The sequence below is a fragment of the Ovis aries genome, chromosome 7, assembly GCF_016772045.2.
Source record: "Ovis aries strain OAR_USU_Benz2616 breed Rambouillet chromosome 7, ARS-UI_Ramb_v3.0, whole genome shotgun sequence".
Taxonomy (NCBI): Eukaryota; Metazoa; Chordata; class Mammalia; order Artiodactyla; family Bovidae; genus Ovis; species Ovis aries.
In genome coordinates this window covers 11438641-11463491 of record NC_056060.1, presented here as the reverse complement: position 1 = coordinate 11463491, position 24851 = coordinate 11438641, and the positions used below count along the sequence as shown (strand labels likewise).

Below are 24851 nucleotides of genomic sequence, written 5' to 3'. Positions count from 1 at the left end.
CATTCCCGGCATCCCCTATGAGCGACGGCTTCTCATCATGGCGGACCCTAGAGATAAGGCGCTTCAGGACTACCGCAAGAAACTGCTGGAGCACAAAGAGATTGACGGCCGTCTCAAGGAGTGTGAGTGCACCTTTCTTTCCACGTAATCTCGTACCTGGACCCGCTTCTGTCTCTGCCGAAGTGGAGGCCTTTTGCCGAGTTCGGCAACCGAGTCCCTGGGATGAGAAGGCCTCAGTCCAGGGACAAGGCGCTTTGTCATTCCGCCCAGTATTTGGGAAGCCGAGCCTTTTCGGGCGTGGAAATGATCTAGTCTGGTCCAGGCGACAGACAGAACATCCCCAGTTCTGAGATGAAAGTGGGAAATGACCCGACAAAGAGTGAGGAAGAAGTTGGTCAGAGATGTTTCCCAGATTCAGGTGCAAGGAGTGCAGTGTTGGTGGAGCCCTGGGACCCGGAGCGGAGAAAAGACTTGAGTCAAAGAAGCTCAAGCGCGAGATGAGATTCTAGGGGGGTTGGCTTGTTAGTGGAGAAGAAAGCCGAACATGGGGTTTAAGGGATAAGGCGTATCGGTCAGTAATAGCCCTTTTCATCTTTACTCGTGGTTTGAATTATACTGCATTAATTATACAAGTTTCCCTTACCTCCTGAACTAAATAAAAAGAGTTTTGTATTTTTTTCTTAATGCACCGTCACCGACGTAATGAATGAAAACCTTAACCATAATTCTGCGGAGCTTTATTTAGGTTAAAAAGCCAGAGGGTAACAGTGCATGTAGATAGATGAAGTGAGGAGGGTCTAACTCTTATTATTCGGATTTGTAATCTCAGATCTGGAAATGCCAGAAGGTCAATACCTGTTAAAAATGTTACCTAAAATGTGCTCAAAGAAGTAAGTATCGCCAATCAAGAAAATAAAAATAGGTGCTTTCTCTGTAATATTTCGTTTTGAAACACATCATCTACAAACAGCATTGTTACTTTTGTGTGGTTTGATACAATGGATATAAAATATATGTAAAGTGAAACAGACAAAAGTTAAGATTTGGTGCCTTAAACTCGCGAAGATTACTTAATTCAAAATGTTCAAATTATATTATTTCAGTAAGGGAACAATTAAAAGAACTTACCAAGCAGTATGAAAAATCTGAAAATGATCTGAAGGCTCTACAAAGTGTTGGGCAGGTAGGTAATGGAGTTTGGGATGTAGAGGGTGATGGTGATTTATTTTTTTAAGCTCTTGGCAAAAAATAATGCTCTCTTTTGTCTTTATTAGATTGTGGGTGAAGTACTTAAGCAGTTAACTGAAGAAAAATGTAAGTGTATTAGATTGTTAGTAGAAAAAGAGCAGGGTTACCTCCTTTCTGTCACCAGCTTTGAATGCTTATTGCTTAAATGAGTATAATGAAGATAGATGATATTCTTGCATAGACTGAGTTTTCTTTCAACTCTTGTCTTTTGGAGAACAGAAATAAAATGCAACCTGCCATCAATGTGGATATATTTAGTTTTTACTTTCTATGTTTCAATTTGTTTTTTCATTTCTTTTTTCCCCTTTAGTCATTGTTAAAGCTACAAATGGACCGAGATATGTTGTGGGTTGTCGTCGACAGGTAACATTTTATATTTGTATAGTGCTTTATAATTGACAAAAGTGCTTTCAAGTAAGTTATTTACTTTTCCAGGTCCCAAAGGTGACTTGTTCAGATACAGCTAATTATTAGTAAAGCCTAAACTCAAACCATGGATTTGACTCCTGATGAAAGCTCAGTCGTGTCCGACTGTTTGCAACCCCATGGGCTATACTGGCTATGGAATTCTCCAGGTCAGAATACTGGAGTGGGTAGCCTTTCCTTTCTCCAGGGGATCTTCCCAACCTAGGGATTGAACCCAGGTCTTCCACATTGCAGGCAGATTCTTACCAGCTGAGCCCTCCTGGTAGTCTATTTTTCTGCTTGATTGCATTAGCTCAGTCAACTCTACACACAGAGAAATCAGAGAATCTTAGAACTGAAAAATAACTCAGGTTATTTTATTTTAATGTCTCTTTTTGAAGAAGACTTAAAAGATTAAACCTTATAAATTGCACTTTAAACATTCAGAAATATTACTTATCAACTTTACTATAGATTAAATTGATTTTGTATGAATTGGTTTAGATTAGAATAAGCAAACTGAGATAACTCCAAGTTTTATTTTGCAGTCAAAAACTGACAAACAGATTTGAATTATTTAGTAACCACTGAAGCCAATTTATGTACTGCTCTGTTCTTTAGGAAATGCCTTTAGCAGATTTTGAAAAACTCATTGGAAGAGCTTTCTCTGAGTATTTGTTATATCAGGTTCAGGTTTTAAAACATTGATCCGACATGGCTATAGAATGGAATTTTACCCAAGAACTAAGTTCAGTCTTAAAATTTTACTTACATATAAGTGGGATGATATTTTCTAAATCAAAATTTTAGATGCCTAATCCTATAAAGGATATTTATGTCCCTTTTAGGACCCTTTGGATGCCAAAAGTTGGCATTTAAAGATAGTTCATGACTGTATGAGGGCAATAGAGCATTTGAAAGCTGAAAAATATTAGAAAGGCCAGAGTATATATTGCCTATAGATATAAATGAAATAACTTCTTATTGATCTCTGTTTAAGCTCTTGTTTCAAGTACAGTAGTCCTTAATCCGTGGGGGATATGTCCCGAGACTCCCAGTGGATGCCTGAAATCTAGGCATATACCAAACCTATATGTGCTGTGTTTTTTCCTCTACATACATACTTATTATGATAAAGTTTCCATTTATAAATAAGGGAGGGGGAACTACTGTATCTAGGAAATATTTTTAGTTTAATCCATTATATTAAACCTAGTTTTTAGCTTGCTTCCACTTTAGGTTGCTCTATCCTGTCCAACTCTTCGCTACTCCGTGGACTGTTGCCCTCCAGGCTCCTCTGCCCATGAAAATTTCTAGGCGAGAACACTGGAGTGAGGTGCCATTTCCTCCTCCAGGGGATCTTCTGACCCAGGCATTGAATCATGTTTCCTGCATTGACAGGCAGATTCTTTACCACTGAGCCACCAGAGAAGCCTCCCACTTCATTTTAACTGGCACTAAATCCTAAACCAAGCACTCTTTGCAAAATTCTGTGAAAAGTGTTTAGTAATTTGTGTGATTCTGAAATTGTATTAACAAGCAGTTTTCTAAACTATTGAAAAGTAACTTTTTTTTTGAGAAACAGCCTGAGTGTGATTGAATCTCTTTGGATAGATTCTATCCAGTTCTATCCAAATAAGTTACACTGCCTAAATATGCCAATAAATTATTTAGTATGATTCAACTTAACATGAAATATGTTTGCCATAGTGTCTGACAGGTAGCAAAGGAATGAATGAAGGTTGCTGGGATTTTTTTTTAATTCTTTAGAATTAAAAAAAAAATCTCTAGAGGGAAACAGTGCATTTCTCCCCTATCTACTGTGATCATGGAGTATATTCTTCTCAAAACCATAGTTTTTAAAATAAATTTAATGGGCATACTTGTAAGGTGCTTTCCTTTCTTCACAAATGTTCACTAAGGGATTTCTATATGTATACTTTGCTACCAGTTTCCAAAGTCACTGTACTACAGTGCCTAAATCAAAATGATGAGCAAAACTATTAAATAGCCTTTGAAAGTAAAATATTGCAGTCAGTTCCTGCTTCAAAAACAGTCGTTGGCTCCTCAAATTTTGTGTATTAGGGGTTTCACGTTTCACAGTGAGATTGCACAAAAGGGCACTTTTTTAAGAGGTAGCACTGCATGTTGTTTATAACCTAAGATTAGTGTTCTCTCTGAAGGATAAAAATGATTATTTGGCTTCTAACTATGCTCTTGTTATACTGTTATACCCCCTTTCAAGTGTTTATGTAACACTTTCTGTTTTATAAAATTAGCTTGACAAAAGTAAGCTGAAGCCAGGAACAAGAGTTGCTTTGGATATGACTACACTAACTATCATGAGGTATGTGTCTTATACTATTTAGTTAACCTTTTATTGTCATGGAGGGAATATTTTATCCAAAATTGGTGTTTCCTGAGATCACTGAATATTTTGCCACTTTTCTGCTTTTACTAATTTCAGATTAACTTAAACATGATTTTATAAGATCTCCTACAGGTTCTTGTATAAGCAGTCATTTATACTCTTTGTAGACTGAGACAAAATACATCTTTTAAAAGAAAAGTACACTTTATTATTACAGATATTTGCCAAGAGAAGTGGATCCATTGGTTTACAACATGTCTCATGAGGACCCTGGGAATGTTTCTTATTCTGAGATTGGAGGGCTATCAGAACAGATTCGTGAATTAAGAGAGGTTGGTAGTGTATGCTTTGTTCTCTGAACTTATCAAGAAATGGTACTGGTTTTAAAATGCCTGAAAGCCAGCGCCTGTGGTGTCTGGGTCTCTGGAGCCTGGGCTGCAGTCTGGGGAGGCTGAGAGGCAGATGGCAGTGCTACCAGCTCCTCTCCCTGCCCCACCTCTGTCCTAGGGGCCACACTCTACCTCTGTGGTGGTAGGTGGGCTGTCTGTTAAGATGTGTCATGTACATTTGTATCAAAAATAAGTAACCATGAAAAAGAAATGCCTGAAGGAAGAGAGAGGATGTAAAATTACTTTGTCCAAATAATATTGACTGAATATTATATAAATAGTATTTTTGCTGAGAGAAAAATAGCTCTGACGCTCTAGCTATAAAAATGGCAGGTTTTTGTAATTTGGAGATAATCTGGTGTTCAGTTCAGTTCAGTCGCTCAGTCGTGTCCGACTCTTTGCGACCCCATGAATTGCAGCACGCCAGGCTTCCTTGTCCCTCACCAACTCATGGAGTTCACTCACTCACGTCCATTGAGTCAGTGATGTCATCCAGCCATCTCATCCTCTGTCGTCCCCTTCTCCTCCTGCCCCCAGTCCCTCCCACCATCAGAGTCTTTTCCAACGAGTCAACTCTTCGCATGAGGTGGCCAAATTTGGTGTTAGAAAAATCTTACTCTTTTTTTATGACAAAGAAGGGGGAAACAACTAAGAATAATTGACATATACTGAATATATTGAATAATGGATATAATCCAGTGCTCGTGCCATCTGTTAGTTTGATTATGTTGTAATTTACTTGGGTTGGAGCACATTTGGATAGTGTGTGTGATGTAGTTTTTTCCCAAAACCTCGTTATGCTATTACCCTTATAATAGAGTAAGTTATCTGTGTCTTACATATTTTATTTTGTTAAAGCTGTTTACTGTCATTTAAGAAAAATACTGGCTTTGGGAGGCTTTAATGGTGTGCTGCATTCCATGGGGTCACAAAGAGTGGGGCACAGCTTAGTGACTGGACAACAGAAACAATTAAGTTCTTAGGTGAACAATCAAATCAGGATTGCCTTGCTTCACAGCACAGATAGCTTCTTAACAATTCTCTTTTAAGCAGATTACATTGTCCTATTGATTTCATCCTATTTTAGGATGGATACACTCAGGAATGAATTTGGTTAATTAGAAAAGCTTGCATTATCTGATTTCAGCACTTTAAATTTTCTGGAACTCTTATTAAAGGTACAGATTCTTAAGCTCTCTGCATGGTTTTGATGTAATGGATTAGGGGTAGAGTCAACAGGAATTAACATTTAAACAAGCATTCTGGGGGAGTTGCGTTAATGTCCAGTGGTTAAGACTGTGTACTCCCAGTGCTGGGACCCTGGGTTCCAGCCCTGGTTGGGAAACTAAAATCCTGTATGCCTCATGGTGTGGCCTAAAAAGCAAAAATAAGCATTCCAGATGATTATGAAACCAAGCTTTTTAATTTTTTTAAAACCATCTTGAGGAAGCACTGGCTTAAGCATAGATAAACGCATGTTATTTTCACTTAGTAGTTAATGAAAGGGCAGAGAGAGAACTGGTGCTTCATGAAACAGTGAAATCTTTTACAGTGGTTTGCTGCATCAGCCATAGGAGCAGAATCTCTCTCTATTTTTCTCTCTCTCACACACATACACTACAGACATGCAATCCCTTTTCCATCTGCAGACAGTTGAGAATATTAATTACACACACACACCAAGGACATCTGCAGACAGTTGAGAATATTAATTAAACAAACACACACACCATGAACATGTAGTCCCCTTTTCCATCTGGAGACAGTTGAGAATATTAATTGCCCACAATTTTGGTATGTGCAAAACTATTCAATAAAAGTTTCTCTCTCAAGTTACTGGTAAACAGTGGCAGACTTCATTTTTGGGGGCTCCAAAATCACTGCAAATGGTGACTGCAGCCATGAAATGAAGAGATGCTTGCTCTTTGGAAGAGAAGTTATGACCAACCTAGACAGCCTATTAAAAAACAGAGACATTACTTTGCCAACAAAGGTCCGTCTAGTCAAGGCTGTGGTTTTTCCAGTAGTCATGTATGGATGTGAGAGTTGGACTGTGAAGAAAGCTGAGCGCCGAAGAATTGATGCTTTTGAACTATGGTGTTGGAGAAGACTCTTGAGAGTCCCTTGGACTGCAAGGAGATCCAACCAGTCCATCCTAAAGGAAATCAGTCCTGAATGTTCATTGGAAGGACTGATGTTGAAGCTGAAACTCCCAATACTTCGGCTACCTGATGTGATGAGCTAATTCGTTGGAAAAGACCCTGATGCTGGGAAGGATTGAAGGCGGGAGGAGAAGGGGTTGACAGAGGATGAGAGAGTCGAATGGCATCACCGACTCAATGGGCATGAGTTTGAGTAAACTCCAGGAGTTGGTTATGGACAGGGAGGCCTAGCATGCTGCAGTCCGTGGGGTCACAAAGAGCTGGACACGACTGAGCGACTGAACTGAACTGAACAAGTTACTGGGACTGAAGAGTTTAAATTGGACAGTCAAATCCTCACCTTTTGGGTCCCTCACTTTGCTTTCTTTGAATCAGTCTTAGGGCATTGAGCTGACTGTGGCTCAGTAGCAAGGAGGGATAAGGGGAAGCCTTCCGCAGTGATCAATGCAAAGAAATAGAGGAAAACAATAGAATGGGAAAGACTAGAGATCTCTTCAAGAAAATTAGACATACCAAGGAACATTTCATGCAAAGATGAGCACAATAAAGGACAGAAATGGTATGGACCTAACAGAAGTAGAAGATACTAAGAAGAGGTGGCAAGAATACACACACAGAAGATCTGTACAAAAAAGACCTTCATGACCCAGATAACCACAATGGTGTGATGATCACTCATTTCGAGCCAGACATCCTAGAATGCGAAGTCAAGTGGGCCTTAGGAAGCATCACTATGAAAAAAGCTAGTGGAGGTGATGGAATTCCTGTTGAGCTATTTCAAATCCTAAAAGATGATGCTGTGAAAGTGCTGCACTCAGTATGCCAGCAAATCTGGAAAACTCAGCAGTGGCCACAGGACTGGAAAAGGTCAGTTTTCATTCCAATCCCAAAGAAAGGGAATGCCAGAGAATGTTCAAACTACTGCACAGTTGCAGTCGTCTCACACACTGGCAAAATAATGCTCAAAATTTTCCAGGCCAGGCTTCAACAGTACATGACCCAAGAACTTCCAGATGTTCAAGCTGGATTTAGAAAAGGCAGAGGAACCAGAGTTCAAACTGTTAACATCCATTAGATCATTGAGAAAGCAAGAGAGTTCCAGAAAGACATCTACTTCTGCTTTATTGGCTATGCCAAAGTCTTTGACTCTGTGGATCACAACAAACTGTGGAAAATTCTGAAAGAGATGGGAATACCAGACCACCTGACCTGCCTCCTAAGAAATCTGTATGCAGGTCAAGAAGCAACAGTTAGAACTGGACATGGAACGACAGACTGCTTCCACATCAGGAAAGGAGGACGTCAAGGTTGAATATTGTGACCCTGCTCATGTAACTTATATGCAGAGTACACCATGTAAATGCCAGGCTGGATGAAGCACAAGCTGGAATCAAGATTGCTAGGGGAAATATCAATAACCTTAGATATGCAGATGGCACCACCCTTATGGCAGAAAGCGAAGAAAAACTAAAGAGCCTCTTGATGAAAGAGAAAGAGGAGAGTGAAAAAGTTGGCTTAAAACTCAACATTCAGAAAACTAAGATTATGGCATATGGTCCCATCACTTCATGGCAAATGGATGTGGGAACAGTGAGAGAGTTTATTTTGGGGGGCTCCAAAATCACTGCAGATGGTGACCGCAGCCATGAAATTAAAAAATGTTTGCTCCTTGAAAGAAAAGCTATGTATGACCTACCTAAACAGCTTGTTAAAAAGCAGAGACATTACCAACAAAGGTCCGTCTGTTCAAAGCTATGGTTTTTCCAGTGGTTATGTATGGATGTGAGAAGTGGACTATAAAGAAAGCTGAGTACCGAAGAATTGATGTTTCTAAACTGTGGTGTTGGAGAAGACTCTTGAGAGTCCCTTGGACTGCAAGGAGATCCAACCAGTCCATCCTAAAGGAAATCAGTCCTGAGTGTTCATGGGAAGGACTGAAGCTGAAGGTGAAACTCTAGTACTTCAGCCACCTGATGTGGAGAACTGACTCATTGGAAAAGACCCTGATGCTGGGAAAGATTGAAGGCAGGAGGAGAAGGGGATGACAGAGCATGAGATGGTTGATGGCATCAACAATGCGATGGATATGAGTTTGAGCAAGCTCCAGGAGTTGGTGATGGACAGGGAAGCCTGGCATGCAGCAGTCCATGAGGTCACAAACAGTCGGTCACAACTGAGCAACTGAACTGAACTAGAACATTAAGAGCAGAATTTATGGTTTTATTAAGACTACTATGACAAAATGCCAACCTAAGAAAATTTTAAATAACATTTCTTTCAGTGACAATTTCATAATTATTTTTGTTGTATTCAAATGCAAAATAGTGTGGATCTTTTTGGGTTTTTTAGCTTAACCGATTTCTTTTAGTATAATTTTTTTGTTGATGCATAGGTTATATTCAGTGAAATTTTAAATGTACACGTTTTTAAATGTACAGTTGAAGTATGTTTTGACAGGTTATATGCCTGTGCAACCATCACTTATGCCAAGTGTGTGGTTACTTTAACAAGTGTGTTAAATAAGTAGTACAAATTACCACATGCTTGTTTAAAAAAATGAGTAAGTATTTTTATGTATTTATTTGACTGTCCTCATCTTAAAATTGTAGCATGCAAGATCTAGTTCCCCAGCCCAGCCTTCTGCATTGGGAGTGTGGAGTCTTAGGCACTGGACCACCAGGGAAGTTCTGCCACATGCTTTTTAATTAATTTTTAAAATATTTTAAGCTCTTTAGATTTAAGAGATATCTTACATCTGCCAGATAAAGACCTCTAGTATAAATGGTTTTACATAGCACGAATTCTAGATCTATTATGAATTATGTGTGTACGTTAACAGCTCATATTGTACTTAAAATATTTGAAAGTACGTTAAAATGTTAACTAACTGTTTAAGAAACCTGCAACTTCTTTTCTAGGTAATAGAATTACCTCTTACAAACCCTGAATTATTCCAGCGTGTGGGAATAATACCTCCAAAAGGCTGTTTGTTATATGGACCACCAGGTTGGTGTTAAGCTACGTCTGTCTCAGTATGAATCAATGAATAAAACAATAAGATATAAATATTTAATGTCGCCACTTCAGCCTTCATTCTGTTCAGAGTAAGGAAGCAACTGGAGATGTGTGTCTATAATTTTCTTAGCCTTGCTTAGTCTTATGTTTCATAAGCATATATCTTAACATGTTGTGATTCTAGCCAGTTGTCCCGTGTGGTTCACAGACCCATGGGTATCCCAGAGATACTTTCGGGGCATCTGCAAGGTCAGAACTTACTCTTGTAATACTAAGATGTCAACACAGTGAAAAAGGCAGCTAACATCTGTGTTGATGGTGCAAGGGTGCTCATGATGTAGCATGAATCAATTAAGTCAATGGCACAAAATGTTACAATAGTCATTGTCTTTGTGGCCACTCAACATGTGCAGTATGAAAAGAGGCCAGTTACACTTTAAAATGTCCTTGATAAACTGGTAAAAATATGAACTTTTGATCCTTGAATAATGTCTTGTATTTTGTGAGGAAATGGAAAATACTTTAAAGTATTTCTGTTGCATTCTTAATAGGGTAGATATCTCCAAGAAAACCATTTGTGCTGTTATTCAGTTGCCTGCTGAATTCGCTGCTTTTCATAGAGTGCCATTTTACTTGAAAGAAAAATTTACAATTAGTTATCAGACTGGTTACTGGTAACCTTGCACATATTTTTTTTAAAAAAATGAAGTTAGCCAATCCTGTTAAACAACTGACCCCATCTGTAACTGTTGATAAAATTGGAACTTTGCACATGAAAATTTGTTTTTGAAAACTTTATATCTGGTACTATGAGCTTGACAACTTTTCCATTGTGTTAATACAGGACAGGATGAGATTGGTGATGGTATTAGCAAATATGATTTTTTAAATATTATATAATGGAAAATGCCAGTATTGGGAAGATTTTAATAATCCACTGAATCAGTAGTTTTCAAATAGCCAATACTTAATATTATAATATCATACCTAAGTAAAGATCCACTCAGTGTGCAGTATAGACCAATGGATTTTAATATGCAAGTTTCCATCATAGTTTGTTGCTAAGTAGGGTTTGTTATATTTCTAGAGTTATGTATTCGGTTGGCTTAAAATGAGAAAGGATATTTTGAATAAAATGGAAATTCTGTTCAGGACTTGGCCTCCTTTTGCAAAATTTACTATTCAAAGGATTACATTCTTAAAAGCTTTTGAAAATGTATCTTATTTTCCCTCAAATTTATATTACTTTTCAAAAATTACTTCTTTTTTCATTTCCAGGTACAGGAAAAACACTCTTGGCACGAGCTGTGGCTAGCCAGCTGGATTGCAATTTCTTAAAGGTAAAGGGAAGATTCTTTGTGTAGTTGTTGAAATTAAATTTGAATTATCTTATGTTTACCTTAATGTTTTTCCTTTAATCAGGTTGTATCTAGTTCTATAGTAGACAAGTACATTGGTGAAAGTGCTCGTTTGATCAGAGAAATGTTTAACTATGCCAGGGACCATCAGCCATGCATCATTTTTATGGATGAAATAGATGCTATTGGTAAGAACAACAGTTTTAAAAATTTATTTTAAACTTTTCTTGAAAGTTAGGAAAACTTTTTAATCTAAAAGAAACTTTTCCATCTCTTTTCACCTCTAATTGCAACTTCTGTGAAGTAGCAAGATGAATTATTTTTTAATTCTTAAAGTTTAACCAATCTTAATAAATAAACTTCAACACTGAGAAAATGAGAAACATACCAAAATCAATTCTAATTTTATCAGTATAATTTTTGTTAATTAATTTTCATCTTAATACTTTAAACCCTAGAACTATCATTTTTGTATTGTTTTCTTAAATGATGCTTAAAGAGGAGGAGTAACACATAAGTTTCCATATCGTTATTCTAGGTGGTCGTCGGTTTTCTGAGGGTACTTCAGCCGATAGAGAGATTCAGAGAACTTTAATGGAGGTAATATTTGGTGAAAGTGGTTTAGAAGAAAATCAGTATTTATAAAATGAATAAGTATACATTGGGTATTTGAAAGTCAAAATATGTACAATGGTTTAAATGAAGAATGCACTTACATATGAAATTTGAAAATATTGCCAGGAATGAGCACTTTTCTCTGGCACAGTCTCTAGTAAGAAAATGAGTCCTAGAAAACAATAGGGATATCCAAAAATTTTCATTTGATTTACTGCTGTACTGTTCTGTTTTTTGAGCAGACTAGCTATTTAAATATTTAAATTGTATATTGTACTTACATTGTGAATGTGATCTTGTATTAGTTTTATAGATATTTCACAAGTGACAAATATATTAAAACTGGTAACAGTAAATGAGTTGTCATTATGTATTAGGCTATTCTGAAAATTACTAATACTTTCCTCTATTGTTGACAACAAAAGAAAGCTAAAATTGTTTTGATTATTGAAGATGGATGCTGGGGTATTGAAATGTATATTAAAGCTTTTTCCCACTCTTAAGTTCTGTGAAAGTGATGGCAAGATTTTAAACACATTTTCTAACTTCTATAAATAGATAGGTAGCATTGGTAATACATTGTCAGTTTCTGTCTCAGTGTGGGTATTGGAAAATTGTTTTTTATAAATGTTTCTGGTCTGCTCAGAATATACACAGTATTTCAAAATTAGTTGAAGAGTCTTTTAGAAGCCTTAAATTGAATTATTTTTAAAGCAACACATGCTAGTTTTATTCATGTAGCTGATATGTTATTAGCTAACATTTTGGGAATGTTAGACATATTGACATAAAGAAATAGACATATTGTTAGATTAGCTTTGTTTTAAAGATGTTATTGAATGCAGTTAGATTTTCCAGCATTTACTCAAGAAAACTTTAGAAATTAAAGGAAATATGTCTCAGTATTTCTATGTATAATAGAATTATTTGAAAAGATGTTTAATGGATTTATTATCAGGTTTGTAGAAAATCATTGTGTCCAGTTATGCTAATGTAAATTTTATATCTGGCATACCATAAGCACTTGAAACATTAGTTATTATTTTTATTTTAAAACTAATTCTGTCAAAAAATTTGAACTTGGAAATCAGATCCACATAGTTTAGTTGGAACTTTTAGCATGAAAAATATATCCCTTTATGTAAGAAAAAAATATTTCATCAAATTATCATTCTGTACCTCATATCTATCTGTAAGCAATATATTTCATGGCTTTAGGCATATAAAAGTTGTGTCTGAAGTTTTTTAATGGTTGGGATATTTTATAAAATGTACCTTTGATTTATATTCACAAATACATTCTTAGCTACTGAATCAAATGGATGGATTTGATACTCTGCATAGAGTTAAAATGATCATGGCTACCAACAGACCAGATACACTGGATCCTGCTTTGCTTCGTCCAGGCAGATTAGATAGAAAAATACGTGAGTTAAATTTCTTTGCCTGCTGTCCATTTCTCTTTGTCTATGTCTATTTCTGTATCCCAAACCTCCTCCTCACCCCCTACTCTATTTAACAAAGAAAAAACCTGACTGTAATAGAATTTTTTATAATTATCTTATTTTCAGATATTGATTTACCAAACGAACAAGCAAGGTTAGATATATTGAAAATCCATGCAGGTCCCATTACAAAGCATGGTGAAATAGGTAAGGAAATAGCTTATTTTTTATATATTCATATTTGGTAACCGTGAAGCAAAATACTACTGGATATTACCGATAGTCTACCAAATTGAGTTTTAGATTCAGGAAACATGGTGGTCTTGAATTCAGCTAATAGTTATTGAGCATCTTCTCTGTGCTGAGTTGTTCTAAGTGCCTAGGATATAGCAATGAACAAAACAGACAAGTTCGTGCCTTCATATAACTTGTCAGGAGAGACAGGTGAAGTGAGTAAAATACTCAGTTGACTCTTGAGCAACGTGGGATTGAACTGTGTGGATCGGCTTATATGTGGATTTTTTTCCCTAGCAAATGCTGTAGTACTACCTGACTGGCTTTGGCTGAATAAACAGATGCAGAATCATGGATATGGAAGGCTGACTATAAGTTATACACAGATTTTCGATTATGGAGAGAGCTGATGCCTATACTTTTTGTGTTCTTCAGAGTCAACAGTCTAGTATATTCAGTTCAGTTCAGTTGATCAGTCATGTCTGACTCTCTGCGAGCCAATGGACTGTAGCATACCAGGCTTCCCTGTCTATCACCAACTCCTGGAGCTTACTCAAACTCATGTCCATCAAGTCAGTGAAGCCATCTAACCATCTCATCTTCTGTTGAACCCTTCTCCTCCCTCCTTCAATCTTTCCCAGCATCAGGATCTTTTCCAGTGAGTCAGTTCTTCATCAGGTGGCCAAAGTATTGGAGTCTCAGCTTCAGCCTCAGTCCTTCCAATGAATATTCAGGACTGATTTCTTTTAGGATGGACTGGTTGGATCTCCTTGCAGTCCAAGGGACTCTCAAGAGTCTTCTCCAACACCACAGTTCAGAAACATCAATTCTTCGGCACTCAGCTTGCTTTATAGTCCAACTCTCACATCCATACATGACTACTGGAAAAATCATAGCTTTGAACAGAAGGACCTTTGTTGGTAAAGTAACGTCTCTGCTTTTTAACAGGCTGTTTAGGTTGTTCATAGCTTTTCTTCCAAGGAGCAAGTGTCTTAATTTGATGGCTGCAGTCACCATCTGCAGTGATTCTGGAGCCCCAAAAAATAGTCTCTCAAGGTTTCCACTGTTCCCACATCCATTTGCCATGAAGTGATGGGACTGGATGCCATAATTTTAGTTTTCTGAATGTTGAGTTTTAAGCCAACTTCTTCACTCTCCTCTTTCTCTTTCATCAAGAGGCTCTTTAGTTTTTCTTCGCTTTCTGCCGTAAGGGTGGTGCCATCTGCATATCTGAGGTTATTGACATTTCTCCCAGCAATCTTGATTCCAGCTTGTGCTCTATCTGGCCCGGCATTTACATGATGTACTCTGCATATAAGTTAAATAAGCAGGCTGACAGTATACAGCCTTGAGGTACTCCTTTCCTGATTTGGAAGCAGTCTGTTGTTCTGTGTCCATTTCTAACTTTTGCTTCTTGACCTGCATCCAGATTCTCCAGAGGCAGGTCCGGTGGTCTGGTATTCCCATCTCTTTCAGAATTTTCCACAGTTTGTTGTGATCTACAGAGTCAAAGACTTTGGCATAGCCAATAAAGCAGAAGTAGATATCTTTCTGGAACTCTCTTGCTTTCTCGATGATCCAGTATATGTTATGAATTTGATCTCTGGTTCCTTTGTCTTTTCTAAATCCAGCTTGAACATCTGGAAGTTCTTGGGTCACATACTGTTGAAGCCTGGCTTGGAGGATTTTGAGCATTATTTTACTAGTATGTGAGATGAGTGCAATTGTGTGGTAGTTTGAACATTCTCTGGCATTACCTTTCTTTGTGATTGGAATGAAGACTGACCTTTTCCAGTCTTTTGGCCACTGCTGCATTTTCCAGATTTGCTGGCATATTGAGTGCAGCACTTTCACAGCATCATCTTTCAGGATTTGAAATAGCTGATGAAATAGGTGATGGAATTCCATCACCTCCACTAGCTTTGTTCGTAGTGATGCTTCCTAAGGCCCACTTGATTTCGCATTCTAGGGTGTCTGGCTTTAGGTGAGTGATCACACCATCGTGGTTATCTGGGTCATGAAGATCTTTTTTATATGGTTCTTCTGTGTATTCTTGCCTCCTCTTAGTATCTTCTGCTTCTGTTAGGTCCATACCATTTCTGTCCTTAATTGTGCTCATCTTTGCATGAAAATGTTCCCTGATTTTCTCTGATTTTCTTGAAGAGACCTCTAGTATTTCTGATTCTATTGTTTTCCCCTATTTCTTTGTATTGGTCACTGAGGAAGGCTTTCTTATCTCTCCTTGCTTTTCTGTGGAACTCTGCATTCAAATGGGTGTATCTTTCCTTTTCTCCTTTGCCTTTAGCTTTTCTTCTTTTCTCAGCTATTTGTAAGGCCTCCTCAGACAACCATTTTGCCTTTTTGCATTTCTTTTTCTTGGGGATGGTCCTGATCACTGCCTCCTGTACAATGTCTTGAACTCCGTCTGTAGTTCTTCAGGCACTCTGTCTATCAGATATAATCCTTTAAATCTATTTGTCACTTCCACTGTATATTTGTAAGGGATTTGATTTAGGTCATACCTGAATGGCCTGGTATTTTTCTCTACTTTCTTCAATTTAAGTCTGAATTTGGCAATAAGCAGTTCATGACCTGGGCCACAGTCAGCTCCCAGTCTTGTTTTTGCCGACTGTATAGAGCTTCTCCATCTTTTGCTGCAAAGAATATAATCAATTTGATTTTGGTATTGACCATCTGGTGATGTCCATGTGTAAAGTCTCTTGTGTTGTTGGAAGAGGGTTTTCTAAGACCAATATTTTCTCTTGGCAAAACTCTGTTAGCCTTTGCCCTGCTTCATTTTGTACTTGAAGGCCAAATTTGCCTATTATTCTGGGTATCTCTGGACTTCCTACTTTTGCTTTCCAGTCCCCTATAATGAAAAGGACATCTTTTTTGATGTTAGTTCTAGAAGGTCTTGTATGTCTTCATAGAACCATTCAACTTCAACTTCTTCAGCATTATTGGTTGGGGCAGAGACTTGGATTACTGTGATATTGAATGGTTTGCCTTGGAAATGAACAGAGATCATTCTGTCGTCTTTGGGATTGCATCCAAGGACTGCGTTTTGCACTCTTGTTGACCATGATGGCTACTCCATTTCTTCTCAGGGATTCCTGCCCACAATAGTAGATATAATGGTCATCTGAGTTAAATTCACCCATTCCAGTCCATTTTAGATCAGTGATTCCTAAAATGTTGATGTTCACTTTGCCATCTCCTGTTTGACTGCTTCCAATTTGCCTTGATTTGTAGACCTAACATTCCAGGTTCCTATGCAGTATTGCTCTTTACAGCTTTGGACTTGACTTCCATCACCAGTCACATCCACAACTGGGTGTGTTGTTTTTGCTTTGGCTCTATCTCTTCATTCTTTTAGGAATTATTTCTCCAGTGATCTCCGGTAGCATATTGAGCACCTACCAACCTGGCGAGTTCATCTTTCAGTGTCCTATCTTTTTGCCTTTTCATACTGTTCATAGGGTTCCCTTCTCCAGTGGACCACTTTTTGTCAGAACTCTCCCCCATGACCCGTCCATCTTAGGTGGCCCTACACTCATGGGTCATAGCTCTTTTATCTAGACAAGGCTGTGGTCCAGATCAGTTTCATTAGTTTTCTGTGATTGTGGTTTTCATTCTGTTGCCCTCTGTTGGATAAGGACAAAAGGCTTATGGAAACTTCCTGATGGCAGAGACTGACTGAGGGGGAAACTGGTTCTTGTTCTGATGGGTGGGACAAGCCCTGGGACAATGCTCAGTAAATCTTTAATCCAATTTTCTGTTGATGGGCTGTGTACCCTCCCTGTTGTTTGACCTGAGACCAACTATGGTGGAGGTGGTGAGGGTAGTGGCGACCTCCTTTAGAGGGTCCCCTGCACTTCCTGCTGCACCCGGTGTCCCTGAGCCCACAGTGGCCGCCACCGACCCACGCGTCTGCCAGAGACTTCTGCACACTCCTGGGCAGGTCTGCGCCAGTTTCTTGTGGGGTCACTGCTCCTTTCTCTTGGGTCCTGGTGCACACAAGGTTTTGTTTGTGCCCTCCAAGAGCCTGTTGCCCTAGTGTGTGTAAGTTCTGGTGGCTTTCTGGTGGGTTTAATGGCGACCTCCTCCAAGAACGCTTATGCCATACTCAGATCTGCTGCGCTCAGAGCCCCTGTCTCTGTGGCAGGCCACTGCTGACCTGTACCTCCACAGGAGACACACAGACACTGTTCTGGCTCAGTCTCTGTGGGGTCTCTGGGTCCTGGTGCACACAAGGTGTGTTTGAGCCCTCCAGGCGTCTCTGGTTGTATGCAATTTGATTGTAAACGTGATTTTGCCTCTCCTACCATCTTGCTGGGGCTTCTCCGTTGCCCTTGGGTGTGGGGTGTCTCTTTGGTGGGAGCCAGCATTCTCCTGTTGATAGTTGTTCAGCAGTGAGTTGTAATTTTGGAGTTCTTGCAGAAGATGAGCGCATGTCCTTCTACTCCGCTATCTTGACTTGCCTAATACATAGTTACTGGATGATGATAAGTACTGTGGAGAAAAATAAAACAAGAAAAGGGGAATAGGTAATGCCAGGAGCAGGTATGAACATGTATACAGTTTTGAATGGAGGTAGGGAGGGGGAAGCACAGGGAAGGCCTTACCAAAGTGATTTTTAAGTAGTGACCTAGAAGAATATTTGGGGAAAGATCATGCAGAAGGATCAGCAAGTAAGAAGACCTTGAAGTAGATGCATTCCTGGAACATTCTAGGGCCAGCATTGAGATCAAAGTGTCTGTGGCAGAGTCAGTGGGACAGTAGCAAGTGAAGTGGGCTTCCCTGGTGGCTCAGCAGTAAAGAATCTGCCCACTATGCAGTAGAGGTGGGTTTGATCCCTGGGTTGGGGAGATTCCCCTGGAGGAGGACATGGCAATGCACTCCAGTGTTCTTGCCTGGGAAATCCCATGGACAGAGGAGCCTGGGGGGGCTACAGTCCTTAGGGTTGCAAAGAGTTGGACACAACTGAAGTGACTTTGCAGCAGCAGCAAGTGAAATAAATCATAGAAGTAATGGGAATCAGGTTTTGTAAAACCTTATTGAGGCCACTGAGTAGGAACTTTGGCTTTTGTTTTTAGTGGTATGCATGTCATTGGAGGATTGTGAGCAGAGGAATGATATGACCTTTTTATTATTTAACCTTCTATTGCAGAAAATTGGAAATACATAAAAGTAGAGATGAGTATAATCTTATCAAGTATTAATTCCCCAGCTTTAGTAATTAACTCTTGGCCAATCTTGTTTCATCTGTAATTTCTTCTACCTCTTACTTTCCCTCTGGCTTTTTAAATTGCAGGCATTATATCATTTGTAAATTTTTCAAAATTCACTCACCTTAATTAAGATCATTCTGGCTGCAACCAGAGGGACAAGGATATAAACAAGAAGATCGATGAGGAGGCTATTTCAGTAATGCAGGCAAAAGATGGTGGTGGCTTGGTCTAAAGAGGTAGCAGCATCTTTTGTACTAATGTGATTCTGGACATGTTTTTAAGATAGAAGTCATAGAACTTGCTAATGAATCAGATGTAGGGTGTGAGCTAAGGAGAAGAACCAGGAATGACATAGGTTTTTGACTCATGCAACTGGACAAATGGAATTGCCATCAATTAAATTTGAGGTAAGACAGGAAAGATTAAGTTTTAGAGGGAGAATGAAGAATTTGATTCTGGCAATATTTAATTTGAGATGCCAGTTAGATAGCCAAATAAAGATGTTGATCAGTAATTCTTGGTGCATCAGTAGTTCATTGGAGAGGTCTGTGCTGCAGCCAGAAATATGGGTAATGTCAGCATAAAGATGGTTCTAAGGAAGTGACCATGGATAGAGAAGGGTTTTAAAAACTGAGCTAATTCCAGCATTAAGAAATTGAGAGGAAAAACCATCAAAGGATACTGAGAAAGGGTAGTCACAGAGGTAGGAATTAACCAGGAGCTGGTGGTGTCCTGGAAATAAATGAAGAAATTATTTTAAGGAGGGACTAATTTCCTGTCAAATGCTGACAGTGGGCCTGATAAGAAGAGTTCTGAGATTGGATTTACTAGGTGAGGATCATTGGTGATCTCATGAAAAGAAATTTCTTTGGAGTGGTAGGAGTGAGAGCCTTATGCAGATGGATGTCAGAGAGATGAGGACATGAGGCATTGAGTTTAGACACTTCTTTTAGGAGTTCTTTGGCAAAGGGGAGAAGATGTGGAGGTGCAGCAGAAATGGAGATTAGGAATTGGGGGAGTTTTCTTTAAGATGGAGGGATTTACTTTTTTTTTTTTTGCTGATGATAATGATCTAGGAGAGAGAGATAAGTGAAGACTAATTGATGAATTGTCTGTGGTTTCAAATAGAGATTCACATATTCTAGGTTGCCTGACAAGGGTGTCTTATCACAGATTTTCACATTGTAGTAGCCTTTGTTGCCTCTCTTCTTCCTGTCCTTCATCAAGTCTATAATTGCTTAGCCTAATCAGCAGATCTTCAAGTCTGTCATGTGGACAGAAAGGTCATGTAGCTATTACTGTTATCATAGATCTCACCACTTGGAGCTTTCACAGAAATCAGAAAACCTAGCCAGTAGTTACGCTAGCATTTAAAACTGTGTGTGGTAAAATGATGTCTGATGACTTATTTTTGGTGTAGTTTGTATTTGTTTTAATGATTAAAATTCCATTGTGGTTACAGTTGGTTTTGAATGTTCTAGATTTGTTCAAATTACAGACTTGGTTTGTAATTTATAAACTTGGTTACAGTTTTAGAGTAATAACATGACAGATACATGAAGTTCACATGTGTTTAATTGTGTCTCTGTGTAGAAACAGGTTAAGATGCTTTCAGATCTCAATTGTTTCTTGGTTTTAGAGTTTTAGAAGTACGTTTATTTCTGCTTGGTGCTGGTTTACTTAACATAAGTATTGCTTTTAGTTGTTGATATTGTGGAATATTGACACAGATCATGCCTAGCTGACTTATTTCGAAGCAAGCTCTTAAATTAAATTTTCTATATAGTCATAAATCAAGTAAAGGTCTACTGTAACTATTTTTTTTTTTACACCTAATTTCCAGTATTTTTCTAAAACAGATTATGAAGCAATTGTGAAGCTTTCAGATGGCTTTAATGGAGCAGACCTAAGAAATGTTTGTACTGAAGCAGGTAAGGCTTTAAAGTACAGTTTTTACTCTTGATTTTGATTTGTTTAATTTGCTAAAAATGTGCTTGGGTTTGTCCAAATGCAGAGCCTGGACTTTGCAAGGTTTTGAGTGCTTGTTATTTTCTGGGAAATTGAGTCCAAGAAGTAGGAGAGAACAGGACAAGTGAGATGCAAAGAGGGAAGGCTGTTACAAGGATATATAGCTAAAGTAACTGTTGCAGGAAGGAGGTGTTTGATTCTGATGAAGCTTCAGAGAAACATACAGAATTCTTTCCAGGATTGTCTGGCTGAAATATGGGAGACCAGAGCATTTATTTACCAGCTCTTATCCTCTATTCCTCCATGGGACGAGATCTTCTTGGGAAAGTTAACTTCTTGGCATTTACAGATGCCTCTGGGTAGGATTTGGAAAAACATGCATGTGATAGCATGCTGTCCCCCTGGAGTAAGTCTGAGACCGTACAGAATTGCCACGCATGTGCTAGAAACCCAGCCGAGCCAGCACTGGGGGTCACTCCATCTGCTGCAAAATGGTTGACAGGCCTTCTGACACTAGTCAGCCAGTAGTTCAATTTGAAAGATGGATTTATAAAGTTTGTGTTCATGCAATTTGTGGAAATGTAGTAGTTTTTTAGTATGATTTTCTCTGTGAAATGTATGATTTTTATTTCCGGTTAACAAGTGGCTTTAAAACCTTACAGAGTCACTTAGATTTGTCCTCCACACAAAATTTTTAAATTAAAAAAATTAATATCTACAGTAGATTTTACTTTCATATGTTGCATATGAAGTTTTTAAGTATTAGGATATGTGATTTCCTCATTTTCATTTTACCTTTAGCCTTATTTTTAACGTTTCTCTTAAATTCACCAGTGTTTAAAGAGGCTGCTCAGACATGCTTCTCCATAGGAGTATCTTCATGGGTATACTGTGAGTCAGTATCTGGATCAAAATCTGCAGGTCCAGAAACTCTTAGTAGAAGTCACAGTAAATCATGCTCACAAAGACTTATTAATAAGCAAAAATATTGAGGTAAACTCAGTAACCTACACTAAAAGCAAAGCAAAGTGAAGTTGCTCAGTCGTGTCAGACTCTTTGGAACCCCATGGACTCTAGCCTACCAGGCTTCTCTGTCCATGGAATTTTCCAGGCAAGAGTACTGGAGTGGGTTGCCATTTCCTTCTCCAGGGTATCTTTCCAACCCAGGGATTGAACCTGGGTCTCCCACATTGCAGGCAGACGCTTTACCAACTGAGCCCACGGAAGCCCACAACTTAAATTATGACATTCTCCTTTCAAAATCTACATTGGACCAACTTGTTAGAAGATTTTTTGGTGGAACTGAAATCCAAACAAAAGCAGTATCATAATCTTAAAAGCTGATACCATTAAGTTATATTCTTTTTCCCACATTTTTTAAAGTTTATTTTTAGCTATTTCCCAATGAAGAATTGTAACTTGGTGTGGATTAAAATTTAAGCTTTTTATGCTTCTCATCTGGAGACTGAATTTGGTTTTCTTTTTATTCAGCTTCAAATTTTTTTTAACATATCTTTCTGAGTTAAAATATATTTAATTCAGTTATAGTTGTCTTTTCCCATTCAAATCCTGAGATTATCTTTTTTTTGGATTAGAATGTATCTCAGATTCACTCATTGACTGAAAATTATTTGGAAACAGTAATATGCACAAGGTTTGGAAAAATAGCTTGCCTAATTAAATTACAGCGTTCTAAACAGGTTTTAAAACTTCTCTATTAAAAAAACTAGTCATTTCCATTCACCTAATTTCTGAGGATAGCGCAGAATAACTATTGCCAAGAATTCTTATATAGAAATCTTGAAGACAGGAAGCAACCCTTGAAATTTTCTATTGCAATCCAGTCATTTAATCTTAGTGAAAATTCAGTATAAGCAGATCCTCAGTGAAAATAGTAGTAGGATTCATTTATTTAGTAGATAATTGTATTTTACCAGTTTTAACTTATTGGGAAATTAGGTTTGTCTGAAAATCTGGGACCTACATCTATGACACAATTAATGTTTTTCAGAAACACCTACAAACCTTTACCTCCTTGTCAAGTAGTATTTGACAAGTAACTTGTCAAAAATTTGAAAGCAAAAATTGAATTGTGTTATTTGAATATGAAAGTCATATTATCAATTTATACATGAAAAAGGTAAATTTTCTTACATGAATAATGCCATTGGTTTTTGTTAAAGCCCACTGTTGACTTTATTTAATTCTTATTCTCTAAGTTTTTGATTATTAACAAGGAAAAGGTATCAAAATTACTGGAGTTGTTTTGTGTTTTCCCAAACCATAGATCGGAGAAGGCAAATGGCACCCCACTCCAGTACTCTTGCCTGGAAAATCCCATGGACGGAGGAGCCTGGTAGGCTGCAGTCCATGGGGTCACACAGTCAGACACGACTGACTCGACTTAGCAGCAGCAGCAGCAAACCATACATGCGCTCCCTCCTTCCAGGGGATTGCTGCATGTAGAGTTAGGAAAGAGCTGCCTAAAATGTGTATGTATTGTTGATAGTTGGGTTTTGTTCATTGGCTTCCCTGGTGGCTCAGACAGTAAAGCATCTGTCTGCAATGCAGGAGACCTGGGTTCGATCCCTGGGTTGGGAAGATCCCCTGGAGAAGGAAATGGCATCCCACTCCATACTCTTGCCTGGAAAATCCCATGGATGGAGGAGCCTGGTAGGCTACAGTCCATGGGGTTGCAAAGAGTAGGACACGACTGAGTGACTTCTCTTTTACTTTCACTTTTGTTTTCTCAAGATGCCTTTGGATATAGGGACTGTGTGAGCTGGAGTTAAGTATCCAGATAATTGTTTCATTGTTTCCTAATTTTTGGTTTGGAAAATAGTGCTCACTATAGCTATGGAAATTAGTTGAACAATGATAGTGGTTTTTAACAAATTGGAACTGCTTGCTGAGAAGTAGTACATCTGGGTTCCTTCACATTTATTCCGTAGAATAATATTATGTTGTTTACTTTTCTTTTAACGTTTTTTTAATTGAGATATAGTTTTAATTGATATATAAACTAAATTGACATTTAGTCTCATGTGTGCAACATAATGATTAAGTATTTGTGTATATTATGAAATGACTACCACAGAAAGTCAACATAGTTAACATTCCATCATCACACATAGAAAAATATTTTTCTTGTGATCTACTCTTAGCAACTTTCAAATATAAAATGCAATGTTAATAAGTATAGTCACCATGCTGTACATTACATCCCCAGGACTGACTTTTTTAAGTGGAAGTTTGTACCTTTTGACCACCTTCACCCATTTCATTTACCCTTCTTCATTATTTTATAGTAAATAATCACATATTAAATATAGCAGTCGTGTTGTTTTATTCTCCACAGGTATGTTTGCAATTCGTGCCGATCATGATTTTGTAGTACAGGAAGACTTCATGAAAGCAGTCAGAAAAGTGGCTGATTCTAAGAAGCTAGAGTCTAAATTGGACTACAAACCTGTGTAATTTACTGTAAGGTTTTTGATCGCTGCATGACATCTATTGGCTTAATTTTTAAAAAGTTAAAGAAAATAGTGTATGTATTGGCAATGATCTCATTAATAGCATATGAATAAAAATGTGTATGAATAACATTGTAAAAATTAGTAATTCAGTAATTCTGCTTTTAAGAAGTACAGAGGAAATTTGTATGTTTGTTAATGTTGCATTTATTGCAGCAGGAGTCGGAAGAGTATGTTGAAGCTTTTTGTATTTGCTGTGTGAGTATTTTGTAAAACCTTGAAAATGGTTTGAGATAGTAGTACCAGGGAGCATTTCTTATGACTTATTTTATATCACTTGTTTTCCTCATCCTAAAAAGTTTAATAAAATCTGTTTAATTTAGTTCTCCTACAGATATTCTTGTCTTTTATAAGACTACATTTACAATGGTCTGTTAGGTTCTTTAGTAAGTATAATAAACTAATAACCAAGATGAAGTTGTATTTAGATCGTAGATTTTTGAACTTGAAAACAGTACCTACACTCAGTGTTCAAGACCATTTTACTATATGTAACATAGATGTGTGTGTGTGTGTGTGTGTATGAGAGAGAGAGCGAGAGAGAGAGTCTATATCTGTATATCCCTCCTTCCATTAAGTCTTTATTTATTTTTTGCCTTCTATGATTAGGCTGTATGATAGTTGATTGATTCAGTACATGCATATCCATACCTTTTTTTTAAGATTATGATTAAAAGTAATGTTTGCTATTAAATGTGACTTGGTTTTCTTGATTTTTGTAAGATGATAATTTCCTTTTGAGGTTTGTACACTCTTCTCAGAAAAACTTACACATATGTATACACACAATTTTGCATATATTAAAACTTGCAAGATGTATTATTTCCCAAGCTCACCCATGGACTCCATAGGTATCTATGGATACCAGGCTCAGAGT

General features: G+C 37.9%; 1 protein-coding gene across 4 annotated transcripts; it reads left to right on the top strand.

Moving 5' to 3' along the window:
- Positions 1-17: 17 nt before the first annotated feature.
- Positions 18-24668, top strand: PSMC6 (proteasome 26S subunit, ATPase 6). Of its 4 annotated transcripts, none has more exons than XM_004010220.5 (14): positions 18-122; positions 1104-1183; positions 1275-1314; positions 1559-1611; positions 3933-4000; positions 4242-4356; positions 9494-9581; positions 10869-10930; positions 11013-11136; positions 11487-11548; positions 12870-12990; positions 13135-13215; positions 20333-20404; positions 23800-24668. In XM_004010220.5, the coding sequence occupies exons 1-14, from the start codon at positions 38-40 to the stop codon at positions 23916-23918; spliced, it is 1170 nt and encodes a 389-aa protein (XP_004010269.2). In that variant the 5' UTR covers positions 18-37; the 3' UTR covers positions 23919-24668. The 4 variants fall into 4 exon arrangements, with proteins under 4 accessions (XP_004010269.2, XP_060274808.1, XP_012036114.2 ...); XM_060418825.1 differs by having other exon boundaries at positions 22729-24668; XM_012180724.4 differs by lacking the exon at positions 13135-13215.
- The last annotated feature ends 183 nt before the right edge of the window (positions 24669-24851 follow it).